The sequence below is a fragment of the Balaenoptera borealis genome (assembly GCF_965194805.1).
Source record: "Balaenoptera borealis genome assembly, chromosome: 9".
NCBI classification, from domain to species: domain Eukaryota; kingdom Metazoa; phylum Chordata; class Mammalia; order Artiodactyla; family Balaenopteridae; genus Balaenoptera; species Balaenoptera borealis.
The window spans coordinates 54,471,740-54,499,416 of NC_138873.1; the positions used below are offsets into that span (position 1 = coordinate 54,471,740).

At 36.2% G+C, this 27,677-nt stretch overlaps 1 protein-coding gene across 1 annotated transcript in view; it reads right to left on the reverse strand.

Annotated features, from left to right (window-relative positions):
• Positions 1-27,677, reverse strand: part of LIN28B (lin-28 homolog B) — a gene marked incomplete at its 5' end in the record, with an annotated part of 121,481 nt that overhangs the window by 53,732 nt on the left and 40,072 nt on the right. The window contains one exon of the mRNA XM_082405183.1: positions 975-1,159. Within this exon, the coding sequence (XP_082261309.1) occupies positions 975-1,159 (185 nt within the window). The remainder of the gene's footprint in view (positions 1-974; positions 1,160-27,677) is intronic.

Genomic DNA, 27,677 nt, shown 5'->3' on the forward strand with positions numbered 1-27,677 from the left:
AAAGAATCATGCAATTCACAGAAGAAAAAAATAAAAATGAAAATTAACATATAAAAATATATTTAACCTTAGTCAAAGGATCCAAAGAAAAAAAGTAAGCTGCATTTCTTAACCTATGTAATTGGAAAAGATTTAAAAGATGACATTATTCAATGAGTAGTCTCAATTTTAAAGGGGTTGTACATTGGCCCTAACCATTTCTGAAGAGCAGTTTGGAAACAGATATCAAAATTTTTAAAGTGCATAGTTTTTGATCCAGATTTTTTCAGTACTAGGTATTTATCCCTTATGATATAATCAGACAGTTTTTTAAAAAATGTACATATAAGGATTCTTACTATGGTGCTATTGATAAATTTAAAATATTGGAAATAGCCTGAATTTAACAATTAAATTAATTTAACATAGCCTTGTTTAAATTTTGGTACATTCACACAGTGGGAATTTATGCAGGTGCTGAAGACTAACATGGAATGTTCCACCATATACTTCTAAGTGAAAAAAAAATGCAAGTTTCAAAAATACTGCATATATATTATGATTCCCACCTGCAGTTAACATTTCCAGTGATTTTTTTATATTTGAATTTTCTGTAGTGAGTTATCTTTTCAAAACAGACAAAATAATAAACGTATTTTCATTTGAAAAAACAGGTGAGGTGTTAAGATGTACAGAAGGGCACCTTTGTCTGTTGGGAACTTCAACTTCCCATTTGTGGTCTCTGAACAGTCTGGCAGAAATAATGGTTGGGAGACTGTCTAGTGCGCAATGCTGAAGGCTCAGTTAAGTATATTCTGCAGAGAGTTCAAGTTGCAAGATAGCCTATATTTCTGATAAATTCCATTCAATTACTCAGTGGTTGCATTTTATTTTATTGTGGCTAGATTTAATAACATAATAAAAATATAAATTAAAATTTTAGAAATCTTTTCCAAGTACAATGAACTCACAGGCTAACAAGGTAAAATGATTACCTGTCTCCCTTTGGTTTTCTTTTTTGTAGTGTCTTCCCTTTGGGTCTTCTTTCACTTCCTAAGCAGGGGCTCCCACCAGGTCCTGTTACCCGTATTGATTCAAGGCCTTTGGAAGATTTTTTAAATGTGAACTCCACTGGTTCTCCTTCTTTTAGGCTTCTAAATCCTTCCATGAATAATTTGCTCTGAGAAGAGCAGGGGAGGGAGGGAGAGAGAAAGAGAGATCATGATTATTAATGTTTTATAAATTATCTCTGTGATTTTAAGATTAACACAGCAAGATATCCCCAGTTATTCATTGCTAAGTATATAATCTTTTTTTTTAAAGTTCAGTGAAAGGCATACCATTTAAAAGTTTCCTGTTGTAATGCTGGCAGTGGGAGAATAAACTAATACCGTTTTTAAAGGAATTTGGCAATACTTACAAAAATTTTAATGTGTGTATTTTTTGACCCAGCAATTCCACTTCAAGGACTCTCCTATAGACATACTCACACAAAGGTCCCTCCACCCCCATCACACACAAAAACCTATATCAAAATTCACTACGGCACTGCTGCCTGGTAGAAAATTACAGCTACCCTAAGGTCCATCAATGGGAAACTGATGAAATAAATGATAGTAGAAGTATATAATGTAACACTATTGAGCCATTAAAAGATCTATATGTATTAATGTGGGGAAGATAAACATGTAATACTGATGAGTAAAAAAAGTAAGGGTAAAGAACAGTGTGTCTACCATAACACCATCTATGTAGAGAAGTGTTTAAAAGATACAAGTTTACTTATGTAGCAATGGGGTCTGGAACAATCGACAGCAAATCATGAACAGTCATTTTTCTCTAGTCCTTTTTTGGGAAAGTGGGGAAGCTTTTGCGTACACACATTATTGTGCTGTTTGAGCTTTTTGTAATTTGAAAGATACTTGGTTTTTACCAAAAAAAAAAAAAAAAAGTTTCCTGATTGGAAAAGTGTAACTTTGGTTACAAATAATTGGCTCTTTCAATCTAACTCTTCATCAAAGTCAATGTGCCAATTTAAACTATATTAAAATAAGTAAATCATTCTAATTTTATTTATTTCTTCAAATCCCCTTGTGTACATCTTACAGATCTAATTTTGAGTACCATGTAGTTCTTCAAGACTTTTCTGAATTTGGGGGCAAAAGGAAGCAAATCTGAATACAGCAGGTAGGAGACCCTGGTTCAAGTCCAGTTCTTTAAGAAAACAGGCATGCAACTTTGAATGAGCCATTTCTCTCTTTTCTGTTTAATCTGTAAAATTAAGGAATTTGAGTTTCCCCTCATGTGTTCAGAGGAACAATGGTCCTGAAAAAGATTCCATGAAAAAAGGATCTGGTGGTCAAATAAGTTTGTGAATTGCTACACCTAGTTTCTTCTTAGTTGGATCATATTAGCATATTAAAGTCTCTGAGATTTCATACCCTCCCCAACCTCCACTGAAATAAAAATCTTGTTTAACTGTGTTTAACTCAGGAATTTCCCAACCTAATTGATCCCAGAGACCTTTTTTTTATAACTACAGATGACTAACATACTTAGGGAAATGCTGGACCAGAAAAATCTCCACCCTTCCCAAGTTCATGACTCTAAAGGCAGGTAAATAATTACATATAACCAAATAATTACATGGAAAAGATAAAAACAACACTTCAAATTTCAATGCAAAAGGAGACTCTTCATTATGAAAGTAATATGGCACATGAAAACAGGGGTTTTAACCAGTTTCTAGTGCAGGTCTTCTGACACTGAGAAAGCCTGCACGTGGAAGTGTAATTTGGCAGCACCTTTTCTGCTCTCTGATGCTGTGTAGGAATTAGAAGAAAAAAAATATCACAACTGCCTACATGCTGTAAAATTTTTTTTAAATTATTGTTTTTAAAGCTTTATATAATATTTCCAAATCTTCTATTTTTTTCTCCTAAGCTCTCTCCTCACTAATTATAAACAGTCCTTTGCTTTCATTTCCTTTCTTACTCCCCACTCTAAAAAGTGCAGATTATCAAATCAGATGAAGTGGCGCATAGGGTCAACTACTGCAATTAAGAGAAGGGAGGGATAGCAGTTTTAATTAGAGCTATCATATGTTCATGCTTTGTTTCTATAATCAAAATTCTGTCACTTATTTCCTCATAGTTCCTAGTGTATTGGCACACTTAATTTGATTTCATTTTCCATTATTACAATTTTTGGTAGGTATCATTTGTAAGTGAACTGCATTTCCGAATCTAAAGTAAAATCCTGCTCTTAACTAACTTCTGGCTATTCTTCACGATATTCTGAAAGAATACTTTTTTCCCCCATTCTATCATATACTCCCCTCCTTCCCCAAATGAGTACATAAGGCAATTTACATTCACAATAATTGACAATAATAATAATAATATCCGTAAGAAACTATAATGGCTTTGCAAGAAAAGGACAAGAATTCGCAGAGAATTCTATCTTTGCTATTACACCAAAATTGCTGCTACATAAGTGGGAAAGATTTGTTAAAGGTGGGGAATTAGCTTATTTTATTTCTTCACAAAAATCAACTTCTCCCCTTGCCTTGGCAATTTTTATTAAAGGTGCCTCCATTTTTCCAGTCATACTGGTTTCAATCCTTAGTTTTACCCAACCATTTATTGAATCATGCGCATTCTTACTTTCATCTGCCCCAACCATTTCATTGGATTGCCACTGCCCTACTTCTGGTCCTAACTACCTCCTACCTGGATGAGTGTAATAGTTTCTTCATTATTATTTCAGCAACAAGTCTCCTCCCTACTCCTTAGCATCTGCCACACCTGCATATCTTCTCTGAATAAATCTTAGCCTGTTGGTCTCCTGTCTCAAAAATCTACAATACTTCCCTTAAATTGTAGGTAAGAACACTCATAATGTTACCTCTAGGTATATTTTCCACTTCCTTTCCCATTACTCTAATAAAGCTGGCTGACTTGTACTTCCCTAAGCACATTTCATGTTTTCTCATCTCTGTACTCCAACTTAGGCTGGTGGGGATGCATTATTCTCTTAGTCATAGCTGTCTATCAAAATCTTACTCAAGATTCAAGGCATAATTCATATGATCCTTTTTGCAATCATCCTCAATTGCCAAAGTTGGAAATTCTCTCCTCTTTCACTTAATTGATTCTTCTATATAGTTTTTATAATACACTGCTGTGTAATGCAGATATTTGTGTATGCCTTACTTTTATTTGCTCTTTTGGATTTCTCTTCTCCTGAAGGTCAGGGACTGTGATATGTATCTTAGTATTTCCCAGAGGACTTAGCCTAATGCCTGCAAACAATTATCATTCAATAAGTACTTAAAAGAATCATAGATTTAGCATCAGTAAGATCATTAATCATTATTTAGTCCAACCCTCACTTGAAAAAAAAAGGTGGACTGAACTCTAAGGGGTTAAGTGAATTGCTCATGCCAAGTCAAATTTCCCAGCTCCTACTTCTGCTACATAAAATAACTTCTTTTAGTGTCAAGGTGACACTGTGCATGATACCTTTGGAATAAAATGCTGATAGGATTATAATGGTTCATGGTAATAACATTATTCTCTGACTACATTCAGAAGTTAATATGGATCTATTTTTCTTCTTCTTCCTTCTTCCAATATTCTCTAATCACTCGTTGATATGCCTCACAATTCATGATGTTCTGCCTATGAGAACCAAGAATGCAGATTTATGTAGATTTTTGCTCAATCTACGTGTAAGACTTTCATAAGGCGAGACATTTGGTGTTTGGGCTTACACTGTCATCTGCAACGTTTGTTTGGACAAAATAGACGTTTATCTTCTACAGGAAAGACTCGCAATTATTGAATGAATAAATGAACAAAGGAATGACCAAATGACTGTAGAAGCATTTAGAAGCTGCTGACATGCCTGCTAAGATATCAGGCACTTACAAAGGGGACAGGCCAATTTTGAATGTGCACATATTAAGTTAACTCATCTAACACCTTTAATTTGTGTTCCTCTTCCTCCAACCAAATAAGGTTCCCCTTTCTCCCACTTCCCTTTACTCCAAAATTTAAAATTCATTTCTGAAAAAATTTATTACAGAATTATAAAAATACTGACTCTCAATTTCCTTGTTATATCCTTTTCCTCCTCCCAATCATTTTTTTAAAGAGGAGAACATTGTTCTCATAAATCCTCCATCATTTTATTTATTTATCTATTTATTTTGGCTGCACCACGCAGCATGTGGGATCTTAGCTCCCCGTCCAGGGATCGAACCTGCGCTCCCTGCAGTGGGAGCTCAGAGTCTTAACCACTGGACTGCCAGGGAAGTCCCACCTCCCAATCATTTTTAAATGACTTTCAAAGAATGACAGGAACACGGAGTCAAACGACAGTGGTCCAAATACTAAACTTTATTTGCCAAGTATTCTACCCAAGGTTCCAATTAGTAATGAGATTACTTATCTCTTTTGGTGCATGTTTTTTCTCTCCAACTAGATTGGGAAAGCAATAAAGTGTTGCTACAGTTTTATACTTGATTCTCCTTAGAAGTAAGAGTATATTTTCTTCTCTAGGAAACATAAGCTGACTTCCAATTTAAGATGGCAGGCTGAATAAACATGTCTCATGTTACTCTTTAAAAGGCATCAAAACTACAATAAAATAATAAAAAGAAATAAATTCACAATAAGAAAGAGAATAAGAGGGGTGCCATCAAGAGAAAGCAGACTTAAAGAAATTTCTGGAAGTTAGAAAGACTGATGACTGGTCAACTGAGTTGAAGGAGCCATACCCTAGGAAAACTAATAAAAGGAGCTGCAGAAGTAGGAACCAGCATTCCTAACAGAACTCAGAGAGACTGTGCTGAGACACTACATGTACAACGAAAACAGAAGGATTAATGGAAAGTTTGTATATGGACTAGATGCCCGTTTCATTTTCCCACCCCTATTCCAACCTACACATGTGAAAACAGGCAAACAATACCCCAATGCAAATAATGTGAGGCCCTTCTCTTAAGAGACTGAAGGAAGTATCTAGACAACTTGTGAAAAATTGGATCCTACACAAAAACCTCTATTCATTCTGACAATTAGGAAGCCACAGGTGCAAGAGCTGTCTCCCTACCCACTCAACCTTAAATCATTCCTATCCCTCATTCTTACCCCTCATTCATATATCTGAAGGGTCAACCAAGAATCACAAAACACACAGCATAATGAAGAAAAGCCAAGAAAAACGAGGGAACAAAATAAATTTTATCCACCACCTAATTATTATCTCCACAGATATTTGAGACAATATAATATCAATAAAACAAGAACAAAAACAATCAGAATTTTAACAATACTCTCAGACAATTAAAAAAAATTGAGTTGGAAATAAAAGTTTAGAAAATCTCTAGGCACATAGGATAAATGGATCCCCTCAAATGAAATATACCCAAACCTTGGATTAGAGGTCCTGGGAAAGAAAATACAGAAGATGGAGGAGATAAATTATTAAATGAATAGTATGAGAAAATTTCCCAGAGCTAAAGGGAATGCCAAGGAGAGGCCTATACTGGGTGAAGCATATTTTATGGAATACATATTACAGAAGCTTTTACACATGAGGTACATTTCTCCTTGCATGAAGAGTGAGCTTTCAATGGAGAGTGAAAACAGTAATCCAAACTGAGCTAATGGTTTAACCTTATGCTTGTACAGCAGGATACTTAGCAGATATTTTGGGAAGGGAAGAAGCTTACTTTAAGTATATTAGGGTGAAGAGGGTAACCATAAATGAGACTGGAAAATGCAAGTCAGAGCCAGAAAATGGAAATTATTTATTGACATCCTAAGCATTTTATTCTGTATAAAATAAACACCTACTGACACGTTTTGCTTTCATAAGTTGCAAGATCAAATCTGTGTTTTAAAAAAATATCACTTTTTTGGCAATGCCATGGATGTGTGGAGACATGAGGATTGTATGTCTGTTACAGGGGATGCCTGTTACAAGGTAACTGTCATAGTCTTAGCAAGAGGTGGTTACAAATAAACTAAAAATGAAAGGAGGAACTGGTTTTGCAAAATACATTCTGAGCCATACATATCACCTGCTATAAATTATTACTTGCCCCATGGAACACTTTATTGGTAAATGGATACTGATGTTGTACAAACATCTTTGCAAGACTGCTCCAAGTGCTTCATCACAGAAGAGATTATCTAACACTGTCGGCTGGAAGACAACAACTCTAAAAATCAAAATCTGGCATTTTTTTTAACCACCACTCCTTGAACAGGCCAACTGATACCTTTTTTTTTTTTTTTTAAACATCTTTATAGGTGTATAATTGCTTTACAATGGTGTGTTAGTTTCTGCTGTATAACAAAGTGAATCAGCTATACATATACATACATCCCCGTATCTCCTCCCTCTTGCATCTCCCTCCCACCCTCCCTATCCCACCCCTCTAGGTGGTCACAAAGCACTGAGCTGATCTCCCTGTGCTATGTGGCTGCTTCCCACTAGCTATCTATTTTACATTTGGTAGTGTATATATGTCCATGCCACTCTCTCACTTCGTCCCAGCTTACCCTTCCCCCTCCCCGTGTCCTCAAGTCCATTCTCTACATCTGTGTCTTTATTCCTATCCTACCCCTAAGGTTCTTCGGAACCTTTTTCTTTTTTAGATTCCATATATATGTGTTAGCATATGGTATTTGTTTTTCTCTTTCTGACTTTCTTCACTCTGTATGACAGACTCTAACTCCATCCACCTCACTACAAATAACTCAATTTTGTTTCTTTTTATGGCTGAGTAATATTTCATTGTATACATGTGCCACATCTTTATCCATTCATCTGTCGATGGACACTTAGGTTGCTTCCATGTCCTGGCTACTGTAAATAGTGCTGCAATGAACACTGTGGTACATGTCTCTTTTTGAATTATGGTTTTCTCAGGGTATATGCCCAGTAGTGGGATTGCTGGGTCGTATGGTAGTTCTATTTTTAGTTTTTTAAGGAACCTCCATATTGTTCTCCATAGTGGCTGTATCAATTTACATTCCCACCAACGGTGCAAGAGGGTTCCCTTTTCTCCACACTTATTGTTTGTAGATTTTTTGATGATGGCTATTCTGACCGGTGTGAGGTGATACCTCATTGTAGTTTTGATTTGCATTTCTCTAATGATTAGTGATGTTGAGCATCCTTTAATGTGTTTGTTGGCAATCTGTATATCTTCTTTGGAGAAACGTCTTCTTAGGTCTTCTGCCCATTTTTGGATTGGGTTGTTTGTTTTTCTGATATTGAGCTGCATGAGCTGCTTGTATATTTTGGAGATTAATCCTTTGTCAGTTGCTTCGTTTGCAAATATTTTCTCCCATTCTGAGGGTTGTCATTTTGTCTTGTTTATGGTTTCCTTTGCTATGCAAAAGCTTTTAAGTTTCATTAGGTCCCATTTGCTTATTTTTGTTTGATACCTTCTTGATAGTTGACTTACTCTAATGATAACAATAGACTTAAGTGATTCACTTCATTGTTAGGCAGAATAATAAGAATATAATTAAAATTAAGTTGTAGAAGAATTTCAGTCCAATAAAGCTGGGTGGTACAGATATGTTAGAAAAAAAAATTCTGGAGTATCAGATAACATTAGGAGGCTAAAGAGCTGAAAATTCAAATATATTCTGCTTCTTTTCAATATTTTAACATATTTTTCTGAGGCAAAGACTATTTTTTTCTAAGGTATCAGTGGAAAAATATACAATGAGTGAAGGGCAGTTAATTATTACACAATATGCAGCAGAGATATTACATAATATGCATGAATAACGGTTAAGACTCTTAAGGACTATATGCTTTTTTTAAAAAATAAATTTATTTATTTATTTATTTTTGGCTGCATTGGGTCTTCGTTGCTGCACACGGGCTTTCTCTAGTTGTAGCGAGCAGGGGCTACTCTTCGTTGCAGTGAGCAGGCTTCTCATTGCGGTGGCTTCTCTTGTTGCGGAGCACGGGCTCTAGGCACGTGGGCTTCAGTAGTTGTGGCATGCGGGCTCAGCAGTTGTGGCTCGTGGGCTCTAGAGCGCAGGCTCAGTAATTGTGGCACACAGGCTTAGTTGCTCCACAGCATGTGGGATCTTCCCGGACCAGGGCTCGAACCCGTGTCCCCTGCATTGGCAGGTGGATTCTTAACCAATGTGCCACCAGGGAAGTCCCCAAGGACTATATGCTTTTGATCTACATGTCAAGATACCCCAGGAATCATTAAGCCTGAGGTACGTATAAGAACACAACAAAAATATCACTGGACTAAGTATTAGGAGGTCTGGGACTTAGTCTTGGCTCCAACAACTAATGTGTTACACAACGATGGACAAATTGCTTACAGTTGGGTGGGTCTCCTTTTCTTTCTGTTATAGAACACAAGTCTCTATCCTTTCTTAAAATATGTATTTTTAATTCTATGACTTCACTCTGTCTATGTAGACAGAGATCGAAACGAACGAGTAACTATTTTTCAGTCAATGCTGAAATTTCCCTTTACGCGTTCTCAAGATTTTAGTTCTTACTTAACTCAAATCCCTTAAGAAAATAGAAGCTAAAAGAAATATGGTGGCCTGGTAGAAGTCAATGTTTACTGAGCTTTATGTAAATAGATAAAATCCAGTTTAGCCCCAGTCAAATTACTAAATTTCACATAAATAGGATTAAAAATAATGAGATTTTTATACTTTTCTTGATATTGAAGTAAATCCTAACTAAGTCCCTTCATCTGGCCTGTACTTCAAAACTGAGAAGGGTACACTAAATCTGGCAAAACTGCTGGAATGGTATTTAAAGTGACATAATGGAAAGCAGGCAGGGATTAAAGTTGGATTTGAATACTGGTTTGAATCCTAATCCTACTACTTACAACCTCAAACTGCATGACCAGAGACATTAAAAAACCCTGTGCTCCAGTTTCCTTATCTATCTACTGGGGATAATAATATCTTCAAGGAATAAAAAACGTCTACTACAGTTATTGCTAGATTCTAAATAATTAATATAAAATGCCTAGAACAGTGCTTAGCAGACTGAATAGCAGCTCAATAAATGGTTTATAGTATTTTTTGTTAAGTATCCAGGTCTGCGTATGGGAGAGAGGTAAGAGAAAACAAACAGGTTCAAGAACCTACTAAAAACAGGCACTGTCTGCACTACAGTAAAACAGCATGGTACTGGCACAAAAACAGACATATGGATCAATGGAACAGAACAGAGAACCCAGAAATAAACCCACATACCTATGGTCAATTAATCTTCGACAAAGGAGGCAAGAATATACAATGGAGAAAAGACAGTCTCTTCAGCAACTGGTGTTGGGAGAGCTGGACAGCCAATGTAAATCAATGAAGTTAGAACACACCCTCACACCATACACAAAAATAAACTCAAAATGGCTTAAAGGCTTAAATATAAGACACGACACCATAAAACTCCTAGAAGAGGACATGGGCAAAACATTCTCTGACATAAATCATACCAATGTTTTCTTAGGTCAGTCTCCCAAGGCAATAAAAATAAAAGCAAAAATAAACAAATGGGATCTAATCAAACTTATTAGCTTTTGCACAGCAAAGGAAACCATAAACAAAATGAAAAGACAACCTACAGACTGGGAAAAAATATTTGCAAACAATGCAACCAACAAGGGCTTAAATTTCCCAAATATACGAATAGCTCATACAACTCTATAACAAAAAAACAAACAACCCAATCAAAAAATGGGCAGAAGACCTAAAGAGATATTTCTCCAAAGAAGACATACAGATGGCCAATAGGCACATGAAAAGATACTCAATATTACTAATTATTAGAGAAGTGCAAATCAAAACTACAATGAGGTACCACCTCACAGCAGTCAGAATGGCCATCATTAAAAAGTCTACAAATAATAAACACTGGAGAGGGTGTGGAGAAAAGGGAACCCTCCTACACTGTTGGTGGGACTGTAAATTGGTGTAGCCACTACGGAAAACAGTATGGAGGTTCCTTAAAAAACTAAAAATAGAGTTGCCATATGACCCATCAATCCCACTCTTGGGTGTATATCTGGAGAAAACTTTAATTCGAAAAGATATGCACCTGCTATGTTCATAGCAGCACTATTTATAATAGCCAAGACATGGGAAGCAACCTAAATGAATGGATAAATAAGATGTGGTATATATATGGAATACTACTCAACCATAAAAAAGAATGAAATAATGCCATTTGCAGCAACATGGATGGACCTAGAGATTAAGAGATTATCATACTAAGTGAAGTGTGTCAGACAAAGATAAATACCATATATCACTTATATGTACAATCTAAAATATGACACAAATGAACCTATCTACGAAACAGAAACAGACTCACAGACATAGAAAACAAAATGATGGTTACCAAAGGGGAAAGGGGTTCAGGGAGGGATAAGTTAGGAGTTTGGGATTAGCAGATACAAATTGCTATATATAAAAAATAGATAAACAACAAGGTCCTACTGTACAGCACAGGGAACTATATTCAATATCTTATAATAAACCATAATGGGAAAAAAAAAAAACACAGGCACTGTCTGAATGCTTTCATTTGATCCAACCTACCCTTATCCCTGACACCCACTTGGCAAATGTCTGCACATTACTGAGTTTCAGTTTAAACACAATCTCATCTTCAAACTCTTTCATGACATTCTTGAGCAAATATAGGTACTTCTTTTTAATTATATATGGCATACTTCACCATTATAACACCTACCATACTGCATTATCATGTGTCTGTTTTCCTATAAGGCTACAAACTTCCTAAAAAGGAGTACTGTAATTTTTCATTTACATCCCCACACCTAAAACCATCCCTGAAACACAGTGGGTGCTCACTATATACTCAAGGCAGAGGAAGAGAATCAGCGTGGTGGGGAGCAAAGGAAAGAGGGAGGGAGGGAGGAAGGACAAAGTAGTGTGACTTTGTCTCTTTTAGATGAGGACACTGAGAGGTCAAATCTGATGAATGGTAGAGCCAGGACTCAAAGCCAGATCATTGACACCAAAAGCCCTTGTATATCATGATGCCTAGTGTAACATTCTCCAGAATATTTCAATCGTCCCTCAACACCAAGGTCTCAACATTAGGTTTAGAATCTTGAAGCTGTAGGGCTCTGGCAGACCTCCCTACCCAACTCATGCTCATCTTTTACCCCTTAATTGTTTTGCTTAACTCTTATTAAAAATTTTCTGTAAAACTTCTTAGCTGATACATTGAATCGTAAGTATTCGACCCTTTTATTGTTGGACATCTTATTTTTATTGTGTCCCTTTGAAAATTAGAGGTACTTAATACATGATGGCTAAATTTAAAAATTTTTAAATATCCCAATTGAATCTAACCTTCAATGATATTCATGTTTCATCAAATTGAAAGAATTCTACATTTATTTTATATATTAATAATTATTATATTATATATTATAGTATATATTTAGATTAAGTATATATTATATATTTAGATATAATTATATATACATACAAAAAAACACTTCTTAACAAATGGCACTGGACCAACTGGACAGTCACATGCCAAAAAAAAAAAATTCTACACAGTCCTATACCTTTCACAAAAATTAATTCAACATGAATCACAGACTTAAATTTAAAACACAAAACTATAAAACTCCCAGAAGATACCACAGAAAACCTAATGACCTTAGGAATGATGAAGACTTTTCAAATACAACACCAAAGGCATGACCCATGAAAAAATAACTGACAACCTAGACTTCATTAAAATTAAATACTTCTGCTCTGCAGAAGACAATGTCAAGAATATGAGAAGATAAGTCATAGACTGAGAAAAATATGTGCAAAAGGCACATTTGATAAAGGACTGTTATTCAAATATACAAAGAACTCTTAAAACTCAACAATAAGAAAATGAACAACCTGATTAAAAAATGGGCCAACGATCTAAACAAACATCTCACTAAAAGAAGATATAACGATGGCAAATAAACATATGAAAAGATGCTCCATATCATATGTCATCAGGAAAATGTAAATTAAAATGAAATATGATTATACACCTATTAAAATGGTCAAAATCTGGAACACTGACAACACCAAATGCTGCCAAGGATATTTAGCAACAGGAACTCATTCATTGCTGGTGGGAATGCAAAACTGTGTAATCACTTTGGAAGACAGTTTTGGCAATTACTTAACAATACTAAACATACTCCTACCATACAATCCAGCAATTGCATGTCACTCCTTGGTATTTACTCAGAGAAGCTGAAAACTCATGTCCACACAAAAGCCTGCATACAGATGTTTAGAGCGGCTTTACTCGTAACTGTCAAAACTTGGAAGCAACCAAGATGTCCTTCAGTAGGTGAATGGATAAATAAACTGAGGTATATCCGGACAACAGAATGTTACTCATCACTGAAAAGAAATGGGCTATCAAGCCATGAAAAGACATGGAGGAACCTTAAATGCATATTATTAAGTGAAAGAAACCAATCTGAAGAGGCTACATACTGTCTGATTCCAATTACATAACATTGTGGAAAAGGTAAAACTATGGAAACAGTAAAAAGATCAGTGTTTTCCAGGGGTCTGGGGAAGGGCGGCCGATGAATAGGTAGAACACGGGGGACTTTTAGAGCAGTGAAAATACTCTGTATGATACTATAACAATGATACATATCCTTATTCATTTGACCAAACCCACAGAACATGTAACACCAAGACTGAATCCTAAGGTAAATTATGGACTTTGGGTGATTATGATGTGTCACTGTAGGTTCAACAACTGTAACAAACGTACCAGTCTGGCAGGAAACGTTGATAATGGGTGAGGCTATGCATGTGTAGGAGCACCGGGTATATGGAACATTTCTGTACTTTTATCTCAGTTTTGCTGTGAACTGAAAACTGCTTTAAAAAAATAAAGCAGTCTTAAAGGGCATAACTTAAGATGTCATGGAAATAAAAATTATTTTTTAAAAAACATATCTGATTTTACTCAAAGTGTGGTAGGATATTAAGTCTATGTATATTATTGGAAGTTTAAGGATGTACACTGTAAACCGAGACAAGTATTTCTCAACCTGTTTTTCATCATCCCCTCATAAGGAGACTTTTTTTCTTACTTGTCTCCTCCATGAAACTTTAACAACACTGATATACTGAATATTTACTTATGTACTGTGGCTCTTTACAGGGTCACAAATTACTATAATACCTAGGATGGTTTTTGCCCTTACCCCTAAAACCAATTTTCACATTCTTATGATATCCTCTTTGAGAATGCAAGCCTTAGGGCAACCCCTAAAAATAATACAAAAAAGGTATAATTAAAAAGCCAACGGATGATTTAAAATGGAACTTTAAAAATATCATACTAGGACAGAAGAAGGCAGAAATGGAAGAAAATAGGTACCAAAAAAACCAAAAAAACCAAACCAGCGGGATAAACAATAAACAGCAAAGTGGTAGATCTAAATCAAAGCATATAAATAAATACGTTTTAGTTCTCCAACTAAAACACAAAGATTGATAGAACGGATAAAAAGGCAAGATCTGACTATGTGCTATTTACAAAAGAACCACCTTAATACAAAGACACTTAAAAAAAACTACAGGATGGAGAAGACATAACATGAAAACAGTAAGCAATAAGAAGGCTACGGCTTTGTTAATTATAGTAAAAGTGACTTTAAGACAGAGTACTACCAGAAATAAAGAAGGACATTTCAAAATGAAATAAAATACAGCAATCATAAATATCTATGTACCTAGTAACAGAGCTCTGAAATGCATAAATCAAACACTGACAGAATTAGAAAGAGAAATAGACAAAATCCAATCATAGTTGGAGGTTTTTTAATATGCTACTCCCAGCAGTTGATAAAACTAGAAAAAAACATCACTCAGGACAAAAAGAAAATCTTAAAACACAAAATTAACCACTTTGCCCTAATAGACATAGATATAGGTATGGATATACAGCTATAAATAGATATAGATCTCACGCACACATATATAAACTACACCCATCAACTGCAAGATACAATTCTTTGCAATTCCACATGGCCCATTCACCAAAATAGACCATAAGGAGGGCCATAAAAAAACAGTCTCAATACACTTCAGATGATCTTACAGAGTATAGTCTCAGGTCAAAACAGAATTAAAACAGAAAACAATACTAATTAAGAAATAGAAAGGTAAATAAATGTAAATATTTGTAAGTAAACAAGATCTTTTTGATTAACTTGATAGATTAAAGAAATCACAAAAAATTTGAAAAATGTTTTATATGAATGATAATGAAAAATATAACATATCAAAATTTGTGGAATGTGGTTAAAACCATCCATAAAGAAAAACCTACAGATGTAAATGCTTATATTAGAAATAAAAGAGAGGTCGCAAATCAGTGTCATAGGGTTTCACCTTAAGAAGTGAGAAGAAAAAAGAAAATCCGAAGTTAGTAAATGGAAAAAATAATAAGAGCATAATTCAATAAAATAGGGAAAAATAGAAAAAACTAAGAAACCCAAAAGTCAGGGCTTTCAACACAACTGATAAGCCCCTAGGTAGACTAATAAGAAAAATAAGAACACAAATTACCCAAAGCAGGAACCAAAGAGGGTCTAGCAATCTTACATTGAAAGGCTAATAAAGGAATATTATGAATAAATATTGCCAATAAAATTGATGACCTAGGAGAAATGGACAATTCTTTGAAAAATAGGACTTAACAATCAAAAGAGAAAATAATAACTGAAAATAAAATTCAGCAAAAACTCTCAACAAACTAGGAACAGAAGGAAACATCCCAATCTACTAAATGACATGTATGGAAAAGCTAAAGCCAGGGACTTCCCTGGCAGTCCAGTAGTTAAGACTCTGTGCTGCCAGTGCCAGGGGCATGGGTTTGATCCCTGGTTGAGGAACTAAAATCCCACATGCCGCATGGCACAACCAAAAAATAAAAATAAATAAAGTGAGTGTTAGTTTAAAAGAAAAAACAAAACAAACAAAAAAAACCTAAAGCTAAATCAAACTTAATAATGAAGTATTAAACACTTTCCTCCTCAGATTGGGAATAAGCAAGGATGTTCATTCTCATCATCTCTATTCAACATTGTGCTGGAGGTTCTAGCCGCTGCAATTAGGAGGTGGGGGATGGGAGGCAGAAATATATTTGGTCTTCATCCCAGTTTCTGACACAGAGCTCCTAAAACCCTAGGAATTTCCTTAAGGTGTCTTTTGTTATATTGATAAGGTGACTTTGGTATAGCATCCTAGGAGGGAGGCTGGTTGCCAGGGAAACCAACCTTGCGATTAGAGGGTTGGAACTTTCACTCCCCACCCCTCTCATCAACCTCTGGGGATGGCAGAAGGGCTAGAGGTTGAGTCAATTGCCAATGGTCAATGGTTTAATCAGTCATGCCTTTGTATTGAGCCTCCATAAAAACCAAAAGGTTGGGTTCTGATAGTTTCTGGTTTGGGGAACATGTGGAGGTGCTAGAAGAGTGGTGTGCCTAAAGAAGGCAGGGAAGATCTGTCTCTCTTCCCACATACCTTGCCCTATGAGTCTCTTCCATCTACTTGTTCCTTAGTGATATCCTTTTATATTAAAACAGTAATTTAGTAAGTAAAATATTTCTCTGAGCTCTGTGAGCTGCTCTAGCATATCAAGCAAAACCGGGGTGGGGGGTCAGAGGAGCATCTAATCTTTTTTTTTTTTTTTTAATTTATTTTTGTTTGTGTTGGGTCTTCGTTGCTGTGTGGGCTTTCTCCAGTTGCGGCGAGTGGGGGCTACTCTTTGTTGCAGTGCACAGGCTTCTCATTGCGGTGGCTTCTCACTGCGGTGGCTTCTCTTGTTGCGGAGCATGGGCTCTTGGTGTGCAGGCTTCAGTAGTTGTGGGTTGCGGGCTCTAGAGCGCAGGCTCAGTAGTTGTGGCGCATAGGCTTAGTTGCTCCGTGGCATGTGGGATCTTCCTGGACCAGGGCTCGAACCTGTGTCCCCTGCACTGGCAGGTGGATTCTTAACCACTGCGCCACCAGGGAAGTCCAGGAGCCTCTAATCTAACAGCCATTCAGTCAGAAGCACAGGTGACAAGGTGGAACTGGCATCTGAAGGAGGGGTGCAGTCTTGTGGGACTGAGCCTTTAACCTGCCTTTTACCTGGGACATGATGCTATCTCCAGGTAGACAGTGTCAAAATTGAGTTGAATGTAGTACACCTAGCTGGTGTCACAGAATTGCTTGGTGGTATGGTCAAAAAAATCCACAGATTTGAACTGGAGTCAGAATCTTATGGAAGAGTTAGAACTCTCATAAATTGTTGGTAGGAGTATAAAATGGCAGATCTACTTTGGAAAAAGTTCTGCAATTTCTAATAGACTTAAATATATACCTGTCATACAGCCCAGTATTTCACTCTTAGGTATTTACCCAAGAGAAATGAAAACAGATGTCCACCCAAAGACTTGTATGCAAATCTTTACAAGACTTTGGATAACAGGTTTATCCATAACAGTTAAAACCCAGGAACAGGGTAGATATCCTTCAATAAAAGAACAGGTAAATAAATTGTGCTATGTACATACAACAGAACAATACTGAGAAATAAAAAGGAATGAATTACTGGTATATATATCACAATACCTGTCAAGAACTGTAAAGGGTCTTTGATCTTACCTCAAATGCAAGCTAAAAAATGAGCCTGCTAAAATTTCAAAGATGCTGGTAGAAGGCACAGTACTACAGATTCTGAGACAAAGGACAGTTTATTATTCAGAGCAATAGCAGTAACCAGAGTATCAGCTTCTTTATGCTGGTTCTACAAGCCCCAATTCCCACAGGGTGATGTGAAGGTCAAATAAAACTTATACACAGTGGGTGGCATTATAAGAGAGGAACACTGACCTTAGGGAACCTGAATTTTTATAATGGGCAGTAAGCATTGCCCTTTACACTGGAAGGAAACACTGTCTCTATGTTCCAAAGCTGTTTGCTATATAAATATCCTTGAAAATATAGCCTAGAACAAAGGAGAGTCAGTGCCTCACGCATAAAACATGCAGCAATCTGGGAGACCCAGGGAAAATTGTCTCCCAACAATACTGAGTGAAAGCAGCTCTATACAAAAAGAGTACAAAATTGACTAGGAAGGACATAAGGGATCCTTCTGGAGTAATGATAATGTTCAGTGTTTTAAGAGTGGCTAAGGCAGGTTACAAAAGTGTAGTCATTTGTCAAAGTCATTGAACGGTGCACTTACAGTTCATGCATTTCATTGTATATCAATTTTACCTCAAAAAAGATACTGAACTCTAGTTAATGATAAACATGCTGAAGGATTTAGGGGGGAGTGCACTGATGTCTGCAACTTCTTTTGAAATGCATTAAAAAGACAGATTAATGGATCCACATTAACAGATATAGAGTTAGGTGAAAAAACAAGTACAGGAAAATGTTAACTATACAATCTAGATGTTGCATATAATGGTTTACTGTTAAAATTATTTCAACTTCTTTATATGTTCCAAATTTTTCATTTAAGAATATTATAAAAAATACACCTTTGATAAAGAGATACTTTGAGTGAGAGATATATTGCCATACTTAAAAAAATTTAAATATTAAGTTGAAATTAAAGTTATCATTATATTTATAAAGTATTTAATAAGACCAGATTGTATATGGCACTATATTGGACATTACCAACAAATTTTAGAAAATTAAATATTCTAGTGACTTAAACAATCTGACATTTTATATTACTTATATAATTGGAAAAGGGGAGAAGGTGGATGGTTGGGAGAAAGAGCTAGAGATGAATAAGAAATAATGAATACAAACATGAATGGAACTGAGAATAAATGAATATAAGAACTTTGGAATGAATTTGGAGAATTATTTTCAGACTCTAAATTCTGGGCTGCTGGGCTGCTGCCTGAATTTGAAAGGCAGCAGGAAGGTGATTTAGACAACAGCACAGGAGAGCAAAGATCTTGAACCTAAAGAGAATAACTGATAGAGGGATCCTGCTCTCCATTTTAGCATATTTTCTGAGAGGAATTACACTTGATCCTTTCCTGCAAGGCAGTTTCTGCCCTCTGCATGGAGCTAATTTGGCTCTAAGAACAACAGTATGCTATGCACCCTATATTACAATGATCGTTGATGGGGATGGGTAACAGAGATGAATCAATGAGAAGGGCATCCACTTTCCCTTTAGAGCTAAGGAAAAAATGAGGAACGTCTCAAGCTGCAGAGATGATGACAAAAACTCCAAATTTACCTTTTTTGGGTTTATCCAATGCAGAAAAAAATCAGTAACTCAGCTTTCCACAACTCCCCTCGCTCACACCCATCTGAGGCCCTTTGAAAGAATGACTCTTATACCTTGCTACTTAAAAAACTCTGGAGTTCAGAGAAATGCTTCAGTGATTCTACAATAATTGATCTGAATTCCTATTTTTAAATATGCTTTTAAGTACCTTAAGATCTGTAACATACAACAATCATATGAGACACAAAATTAAGTCAGTAGAATGCCTAACATGTTACTCGGTACCACGAGGTTTACACATTTTTTTTTTTTTTTTTTTGGTTCAGATTTCAGAAGTTTCAACTGGTATCTTTCAGTGCATATATTAAAACTTGCGCTTTTAATTTAAAATAGTACAGCCCTCCATTGCTCTTTCATTAAAGCTTCTGGCTTGTTCAAGGCCACTCACAAAAAAATCAAACAAGTGCAGTTACTACTAGAGCACATGTGATACACACAAATGTGGCAAGACCCAGGCATACAATATAACTGTCAGCTGTTTATTAACAAGGAAACACATAAAATGCTTTGTTATAATATCTTAAGAGTTCCTCTTAGCTGAATATCAATGTGTGTGTAATGTGAAAATAACTACTTTTAAAGCTAAAAAGAACTCTCTATTTCTTGCCTAAAAGTAGGACATTTAAAAATAAATGTGTTGAAAAAGAATATATATATATCTGAATCACTCTGCTGTACACCTGAAACTAACATAACACTGTAAATCAACTATACTTGAATAAAAAATAATAATTAAAAAAATGTGTAGAGTCTTTAGACTCAAGGCAAAACAAGTTCCATTATGCTAATAACAAATTGTTCTACTGTTTCCACTATGTGAAGAGTGCCCAAAACTTTCATATAAAATCATCATTCAAAGGCAAGCAAATATTATAACATTACTTGGTGCTGGGGTACTCCTTTTTGAAAATAAAACTTGTTTATACATGTATTTCAAATAATGAAATTGAGCAAAGTGTTTGTATGGTCACTGTCAAGATACAATGTCATTTTCAAATACAGAATGAAAATAAAGCTATTTATTTTTAGAGTAAACTGAACAACTTAGTGGTTTGGAAAACAAAATTATATCATTTAAAAAAACTACTAAATTGAATATTTGGGGAAAACAGTCATGGACAGAGAAAAAGCTTACTGATTTAGCAATGTGGTGTTACAATGTCACTGGGCTTACAAAGATAACATCAGCAAAAAAATTAAAACAAAGTTTGAAATAAAGCGCAAAATAAAATAAATGTGAGTGAAATTTTATCTGGCTGAAAGGTATTAAGATATTTGAGGTATTTTTTTATATGACAACATAGAGTAACTTATAATTTTTAAGAAGATATATTTTAAAATATACATGTTTATTTTCAACCAAGAAAGACCATTTAAGTTAACTGAGGAATCGTGGTTGTTTAAAAATTTAAAACCTCCCCATTGGACATTTATAATTCAAGAATCAAAGCAGTTGCTAAATATTGCCAGTGATTCAAGACAGAAACAAAAATGTCCTACAATTCTGTCAAGCTTCTGAATCTGTTTCTTTTTTGAAAGAAATAAACTGCTACTGAGGAAAATAGCTCCCATCTTTGACAGCATATTAGTGGTTTTATTTTTACTACATTTATTGAACAATGTAATTTTCAAGAAGTTGTCAGGGGTGAGTGGCAGTTCTTAACTCATATACCCATAGACTTTGAAGCTGGAAAAGAACTTAAGACATCTCACTCTTGAAAGATACATCTATTGCAAAATCCATTAAAATAGCAAGAGCATAAAGAAATTACAGAATATGTATAAGTGGAGTACCATTGTGGTAGCTATTACAGCTGTTACAAACATTCTGGTTGCTCACTCCCTCAGGGCAAATGGTAGGCTTGCACTTCACCACTTTTTAAATTAGGCATGGCCATGTGACCTGCTTTGGTCAGTGAAATGTGAGTAGAAATGGCTTACATACCTCTGGGTAGAAGTTATAAGAGCTAGTGCCCAATCTGCTGTATTACCTATAACTGCCTCAGCAATCAGAGAAGGAAGTTTCATGATAGAGTCTCCATTAGCCTGAGTCCTGAAGTGAGGACCATGAGTACAGGGTCCTGGAGATCACATTGTACAGGTGAGAGAGATAAAACTTTGTGTATACCACTGAAAATTTGAGGTTGTTTGTTACCAAAACATAACTTAGACTCTCCTGCATGGTACAGAAAAAGGAATCTGGAAGTGAGTTGTGGCCATACCCCAAACCTAAAATATCTGCCATTATCTTATGGGCCAGCAAGCGGGAGACTAAATTATACTAGAAGGCAATCCTTGCTATGTGGTGTCAAAGCATTTAGTAAAATTGTCCCATAACAAAACATCTTGGTCACTCTTAAGAATGGAGAGCCAAGAATCACCTTTCTTTCAACATGGGAAAAGGAGCCAACATAAGCAAATAGAAAAAAAAAAAAAAAAGAGTCTGGAGTAAATAGGACAAGTAGGGAGAATAAAGCTTAAAAAATTGCAATTAACATCCTCAGATAGATAAAAGATTATATTGCATAAATGAAACAAGTCAGGGTTCTCCTGAAAACAAGAAAGAGCTCTTGGAAATTGAATATATGATTAGAGACACTGAAAATTCAACAGAAGTGTCAGAAAACTGATTAAGTACTCCAAAAGGGCACAAAGACAAAAATGATGAACAACAGAGTGAAAAGTTTAAAATACAGCATCCTCTCATAGGAGTCACAAAAAGAAAAAGCAAGGAGGCAAAGGACTTTGAGAATAGTTCCAATAACAGAAAGACATAAGTTTTCATACTGAAAGGATCAAGTCATGTAAAAAATTAATTAAAAAACCTGGCACATCACTGTGAAACCTCAGAACAACCCAGGTTGGTGGGAGGGGAGTGACTTAAAAGCTTCTAGGGAGAAAGAAAAGAAAGCTGGAGTCTTATAAAAAGGAGTAAGAATCAGAATGGCATCTGACTTTTCAACAGCAACAACAGACACTAGAAGATGAGAGAAAAATATTTTCAAATGTGAGGGGAAAATATTTCCATATAAATTCTATACCTAGCCAAACTAACAGACACATGGAGTCTTGAAAACGTACTTCCTTAGTACTCTTTCTTAGGAAGAAGTTTATGGATGTGTTCCATCCAAACATGGAATAAAAACCAAGAAATATGAAGACATGAGATCCAGAAATAGTAAAGAGGCAAAAAAGTTCCCAGAATGAGAGTTAAAAAAAGCATGGGACAAGAGCTATTCAGCAGGCCTGAACAGAACAACAGAGTTTAGACTGGAGCAAGAGTGTGGTAAACTCCAGGAGGGATGTTCCAAGAAAGAAGAAATGAAATTGGCAGACAATCTGAGATATTTGAAGCTATGGAGTAGCTTTCCAGTTCTGTTGAATACTTTGGAGACATAGTAATGGTACATATATAATAAATTAAGAAAAAGAAAAAAGCAATTATTAACTCTTAAAAATTGTTTTTAAAAAGGGAAAAATCACAGTACACTGTGATTCCTCTGTTAACAACTTTTATGTCGCTACTATAAAGTAATACTAAATATTTCTTTAATCAAAAATTGTGCTATACCAAATGTAAAAGAGATAGCTAGTGGGAAGCTGCTGCATAGCACAGGGAGATCAGCTCGATGCTTTGTGACAACCTAGAGGGGTGGGATAGGGACGGTGGGAGGGAGGCTCAAGAGGGAGGGGAGAAAAAAAAATTGTCCTAAATTTTTTTTTTTTTTTTTAAGAATGGGGGAGGTAAAGGTAATCATATTCTGCAGTAGGAAGTCTATAGATAATATCTAAGGAGCAAAAGAAACAGCAGTACGAAACAGGGCAGTAAATTCCAGAAGAAACAGCTGGACAATTTTATTTTGGTTTCCTCTATAAAAAAGGAAGTGGGGTGGGGAGGAATGGAGCACAGGATTGCTTTTCCTTTTTTCCTTCTAAGCCCTATAGAACTATTTGATTTTTTTAACTATTCGATTTTTTTAACTATTACTTTGATAAAATTAATTTTTTAAAAAAAAATCAGTGAAAGAAAGGGGGAGAAAGAGAGATTGAAACTCAACATCTCCATTGCCTCCTCATCCATTTATTCCTCAGGCCTTGGTAAAGTGACCTCTGCCCTAAATTCCACAAAAATGCTCTCACCGTGGGGCTTCCCTGGTGTCACAGTGGTTAAGAATCCGCCTGTCAATGCAGAGGACATGGGCTTGAGCCCTGGTCCAGGAAGATCCCACATGCCGCGGAGCAACTAAGCCCGTATGCCACAACTACTGAGCCTGCACTCTAGAGCCCGTGAGCCACAACTACTGAGCCCATGTGGCACAACTACTGAAGCCCACACACCTAGAGCCTGTGCTCCACAACAAGAGAAGGCACCTTAATGAGAGGCCTGCGCACTGCAACGAAGAGTAGCCCCCGCTCGCTGCAACTAAAAAGAAAGCCTGCGCGCAGCAACAAAGACCCAACGCAGCCAAAAATAAATACATAAATAAACAGATTAAAAAAAAAAAAAAAGCCTCTCACTGTGAATCCAGTGGACTCTTCAATCTTTAATCTTTATCTTATTTGTCAGCTTTACAGCATTTGACATTAATCACTCCCTCACTGCCCTTAGTATCCAGGATCCTAAGGCCTAATTTTCTTCCTTATGCCTCTTGTCACTCCCCCTCATTGACACCCATAAGCCCATCTTCCTTGACTTCTAAATTATCGTTGTTCCCTGGAACTCCACCTTGGCCTTCTACTCACTGTATCTGCTTTCCCTGGCATAGTTTCTATATTCCCTTAATTTCAACTACTACTTACATAATAACTCCCATTATAGTATTCCCAGCACAGACTGCTCTACTGAGCTCTATCCAGCCTCATATATCCAACTGCTTACTACATACATATGTACGTGACTCTCCTTTATTATGTCTAAAACTTAACTAAGTCATATCCTCCAGGAATAATAACAGCAAACATATAATGCTTACTTGTCAGGAACTATTCTAAGCATTTTAACACATTCACGTTATGTGTAAGTGAATCTGATGAAGGAAAATAAGGCAGGGCCACAAAGCTAATAAATGGCAAAGCTAGGATTTCAGACGTAAAATCCAAGGTCTGGCTCTGAGATATAGCCTCTGAGACACACACTACATTAACTCACCAGTCACGTCACTGTTTTCCTTACCCAGTGAAAAGTGACCATCATCCATCTAGTTGCTTGACACAGAGACCTCCATCTCCCTTAACCCCACATCAACCAGTCACCACGTTCAACTCATACTGATTTTACTTAGCACCTGTAGCATCTGCTCGCTTTCTCCCATCTTCCTAATACAAGTCTTCATCATATCTCACTTTAACTGGATTAACAGCTTCCTACTGGTCTCTCTGCTTTTAACCCATTCTCCACGTTGCTCCTAGAGTGAACATCCTGAGGCACACAGGTTTGCTCCTCCTCTACCCAGACCTTCACGCTACCCTGCTCATATACCCAGGCTTAAAACTTTCAGTGTATCCCCACAGTGTTCAGCATGAAGTTCAAACTTCTTAGTCCTTTAATTTCTAGCCTCTGCTTAAATTCCTAGGCTTATCTCTTATCATAGTCTTCTATTCCTTCTCAATGCTTTACCTGTTTACCTCTCATACCGGTGTCCATGCGCACGCCACTCTGCCTGGAATACCTTCTACTACTCTCTTCTCTACCTCGGCCTGGTCTCAGGTAGACAACCTTCCTTTCTGTTTTTATAAATACCTGGTACATATCTATAACAGACTTTTCCATCTATTATTGTAGTAATGTGTCTTTCCCTCTGAATTGACTGTAAGCCCCAAGAGATATCACTTCATTTCATTCATCCAACAGGAAATGGAGACAGGTAGGTTACGTAACTTGCTCAAGGTCACATAGCTAGTGGTCAGGGGAAATGCTGTCTAAATCCAAAACCACGCTGCATGAGTCCAAAGCTAAAGAAGGTTTTTAGGCAGAAGGAGTGAACGCAATGAAAGCAATAGTATTTTCGGATAAGCTACTATAATTTAAGACCAACAGTCCTTCTCATATTCCTGAGCAGCGGTTTAGTGGTTTCTATAGCTAACTACGCTATCTTAAAATGATAGTGAATAAGGGCAGGGTTCTCTTGGCAGTTTCATCAACACCTTCTCTTTCTCTTTGTATTACTTCTCCTATTCAAAAGAGTAGGTCTTTGATAAAAGTTATATCTGAGGGAACAAAGGGCCCAGAATTAAATATTGTAACAAAAGAGATGTTAAAAAATATTTTATTTAAACCTACAATTTAGAGATAAAGAAATTAAATTCCAAATTAACTTTGGAAAATGAAATGACCATAGTCTTACAACTAGTGGCAAAGCTGGGACAGGATCACATTTCCTTTCTTCGAAGTTAGTGTTCTTTTTCACTAACTACATAATGCTGTTTCCCACAAGCCTAACTTTATAGTATTTTACAGCTTAACACAGTAATCTCCATTACTGATTAACTTGAATGAAATGCCCCTCATAGTAAAGTTAGCTAACTCACAAACCCACTGTGTCATTGTAATATACCATCAAGGTACAAGAACGTCTGCCCAACTTGGAAAAACACCATGGTTTCTCATCAGTAAATCTATGCTTTAAAAGCTATGGATAAGGCAAAATCAATGACTGCCTCAAAAGATATATCCTCTAGAGGAGTGCTGACCAATAGAATTTTATGCAATGTTAGAAATGCTCTATATTTGAGCTGTCCAAGATGGTAGCTGCCAACTAGCCACATGTGGGTAGTGAGCACTTGAAATACTGTCAGTGCAACTGGGGAACCACATATTTTATAATTTTTATTAATTTAAATTTAAATAGCCACTCGGGCTAGTGACTGCCATCTTCAACAGTGCGGTTTTAGAGTTATGTCAGAGACCTGAGAGGTATTTTGCAAAGGAGCTTTGGAAACAGATCACTATACAGTTTTGGGGGGTTTTTTGTTTGTTTCTGTTTGTTTTGTTTTTGTTTTTGGCTGTACCGCGAGACTTGTGGGATCTTAGTTCCTTGACCAGGGATTGAACCCTGGCCCTTGGCAGTGAGAGCACAGAGTCCTAACCACTGGACTGCCAGAGAATTCCCTAGATCACTATACTGTTCAGTCTTATTAATGTAAAAGAGTTAACATAGGTAATGACCATGAGATCCATTATTTTGAAAATTTTTTATTAACTGCATGACCACCTTCATTTTCCAATCTATGTATCAGAGAGCAGGATATTATGTGTCATGGGAGAAAATCTTTATGGCTGGTGCAAGGTTGGGCAAAAAAAGTGAACAAACCCTTCTCTAAAAAAATCAGAGGATCTCTTCAAGTGCCCAGCCTGCTCCAATGATCACAGAAGGGTCACAAAGCCCCAGGGGATCTTCCCAGGCATGAAACAAGTTCCACAACTCTGCTCTAATTCTTTCACTGGATAAATCACTGGATACATGTAAGGCAATGTCCCAGCTATGCCACATTACAATATCTACATTACTACAAATTGCTCCAAATAATCAGACAGAAAAGAAAAAGATGTAATTTTAAGCAAGGGCTTCATTAATTTATGACTGTGCTATGTATTTTATCCTTCCTCCCCTTTCTCTATTGTTTAAATACTTGCTAGAAAAAATTAACTTCCAGCTAGTAATATGTTTTTTTTTTTTTTAATATCCAGAAAATCTTGGAGCAGGGCTTGTATATCCCTTTTACTCATAGGAATATAATATTTCTCTAATTAGCTTATCATCTTTCAGTAATACTGTTTCAATTTCCATGATACTTTCACTAGCATGTTTATCCAATATTTATATTCTCCTGTCTTCTCTATCCAGTTGTTCTGAATACTTCATTGTCCTAGTTAATAATTCTTCCTTTCTCTTATACATGTCCCATTTTCCCTTAGAATCTTGACAATTTTTTTTTCTGACACTTATCAAACCTAAACAACATTTTGGAAATGAACTATCTCCTCTTAGAAAAAAGCATATTCATAGAAATGATTGGTGTCTAAATGCACTCAGACCTCTCCCAGATTTTTCACCTAGCTCTGTGAAGGCCCATAGGATCACAGAAGAGAGAGTATGTGGATGGCTCAAGAGAATCAGTTACTACCATAAATAAGTCACGCATAAATCATGCTGACAGTGCAAAGTCTGGACCAGGAAATAATACCAAAAGAAATACCATCTTCAAGTATAAAAAACTGTGATTTGTGTATGTTCCGAGGGCAAATGATTTATATATGTTCCAGAGGCAAAGCATGTAGACACTGTACATTTCCATATAAGTGTGGTGCTCAGCTT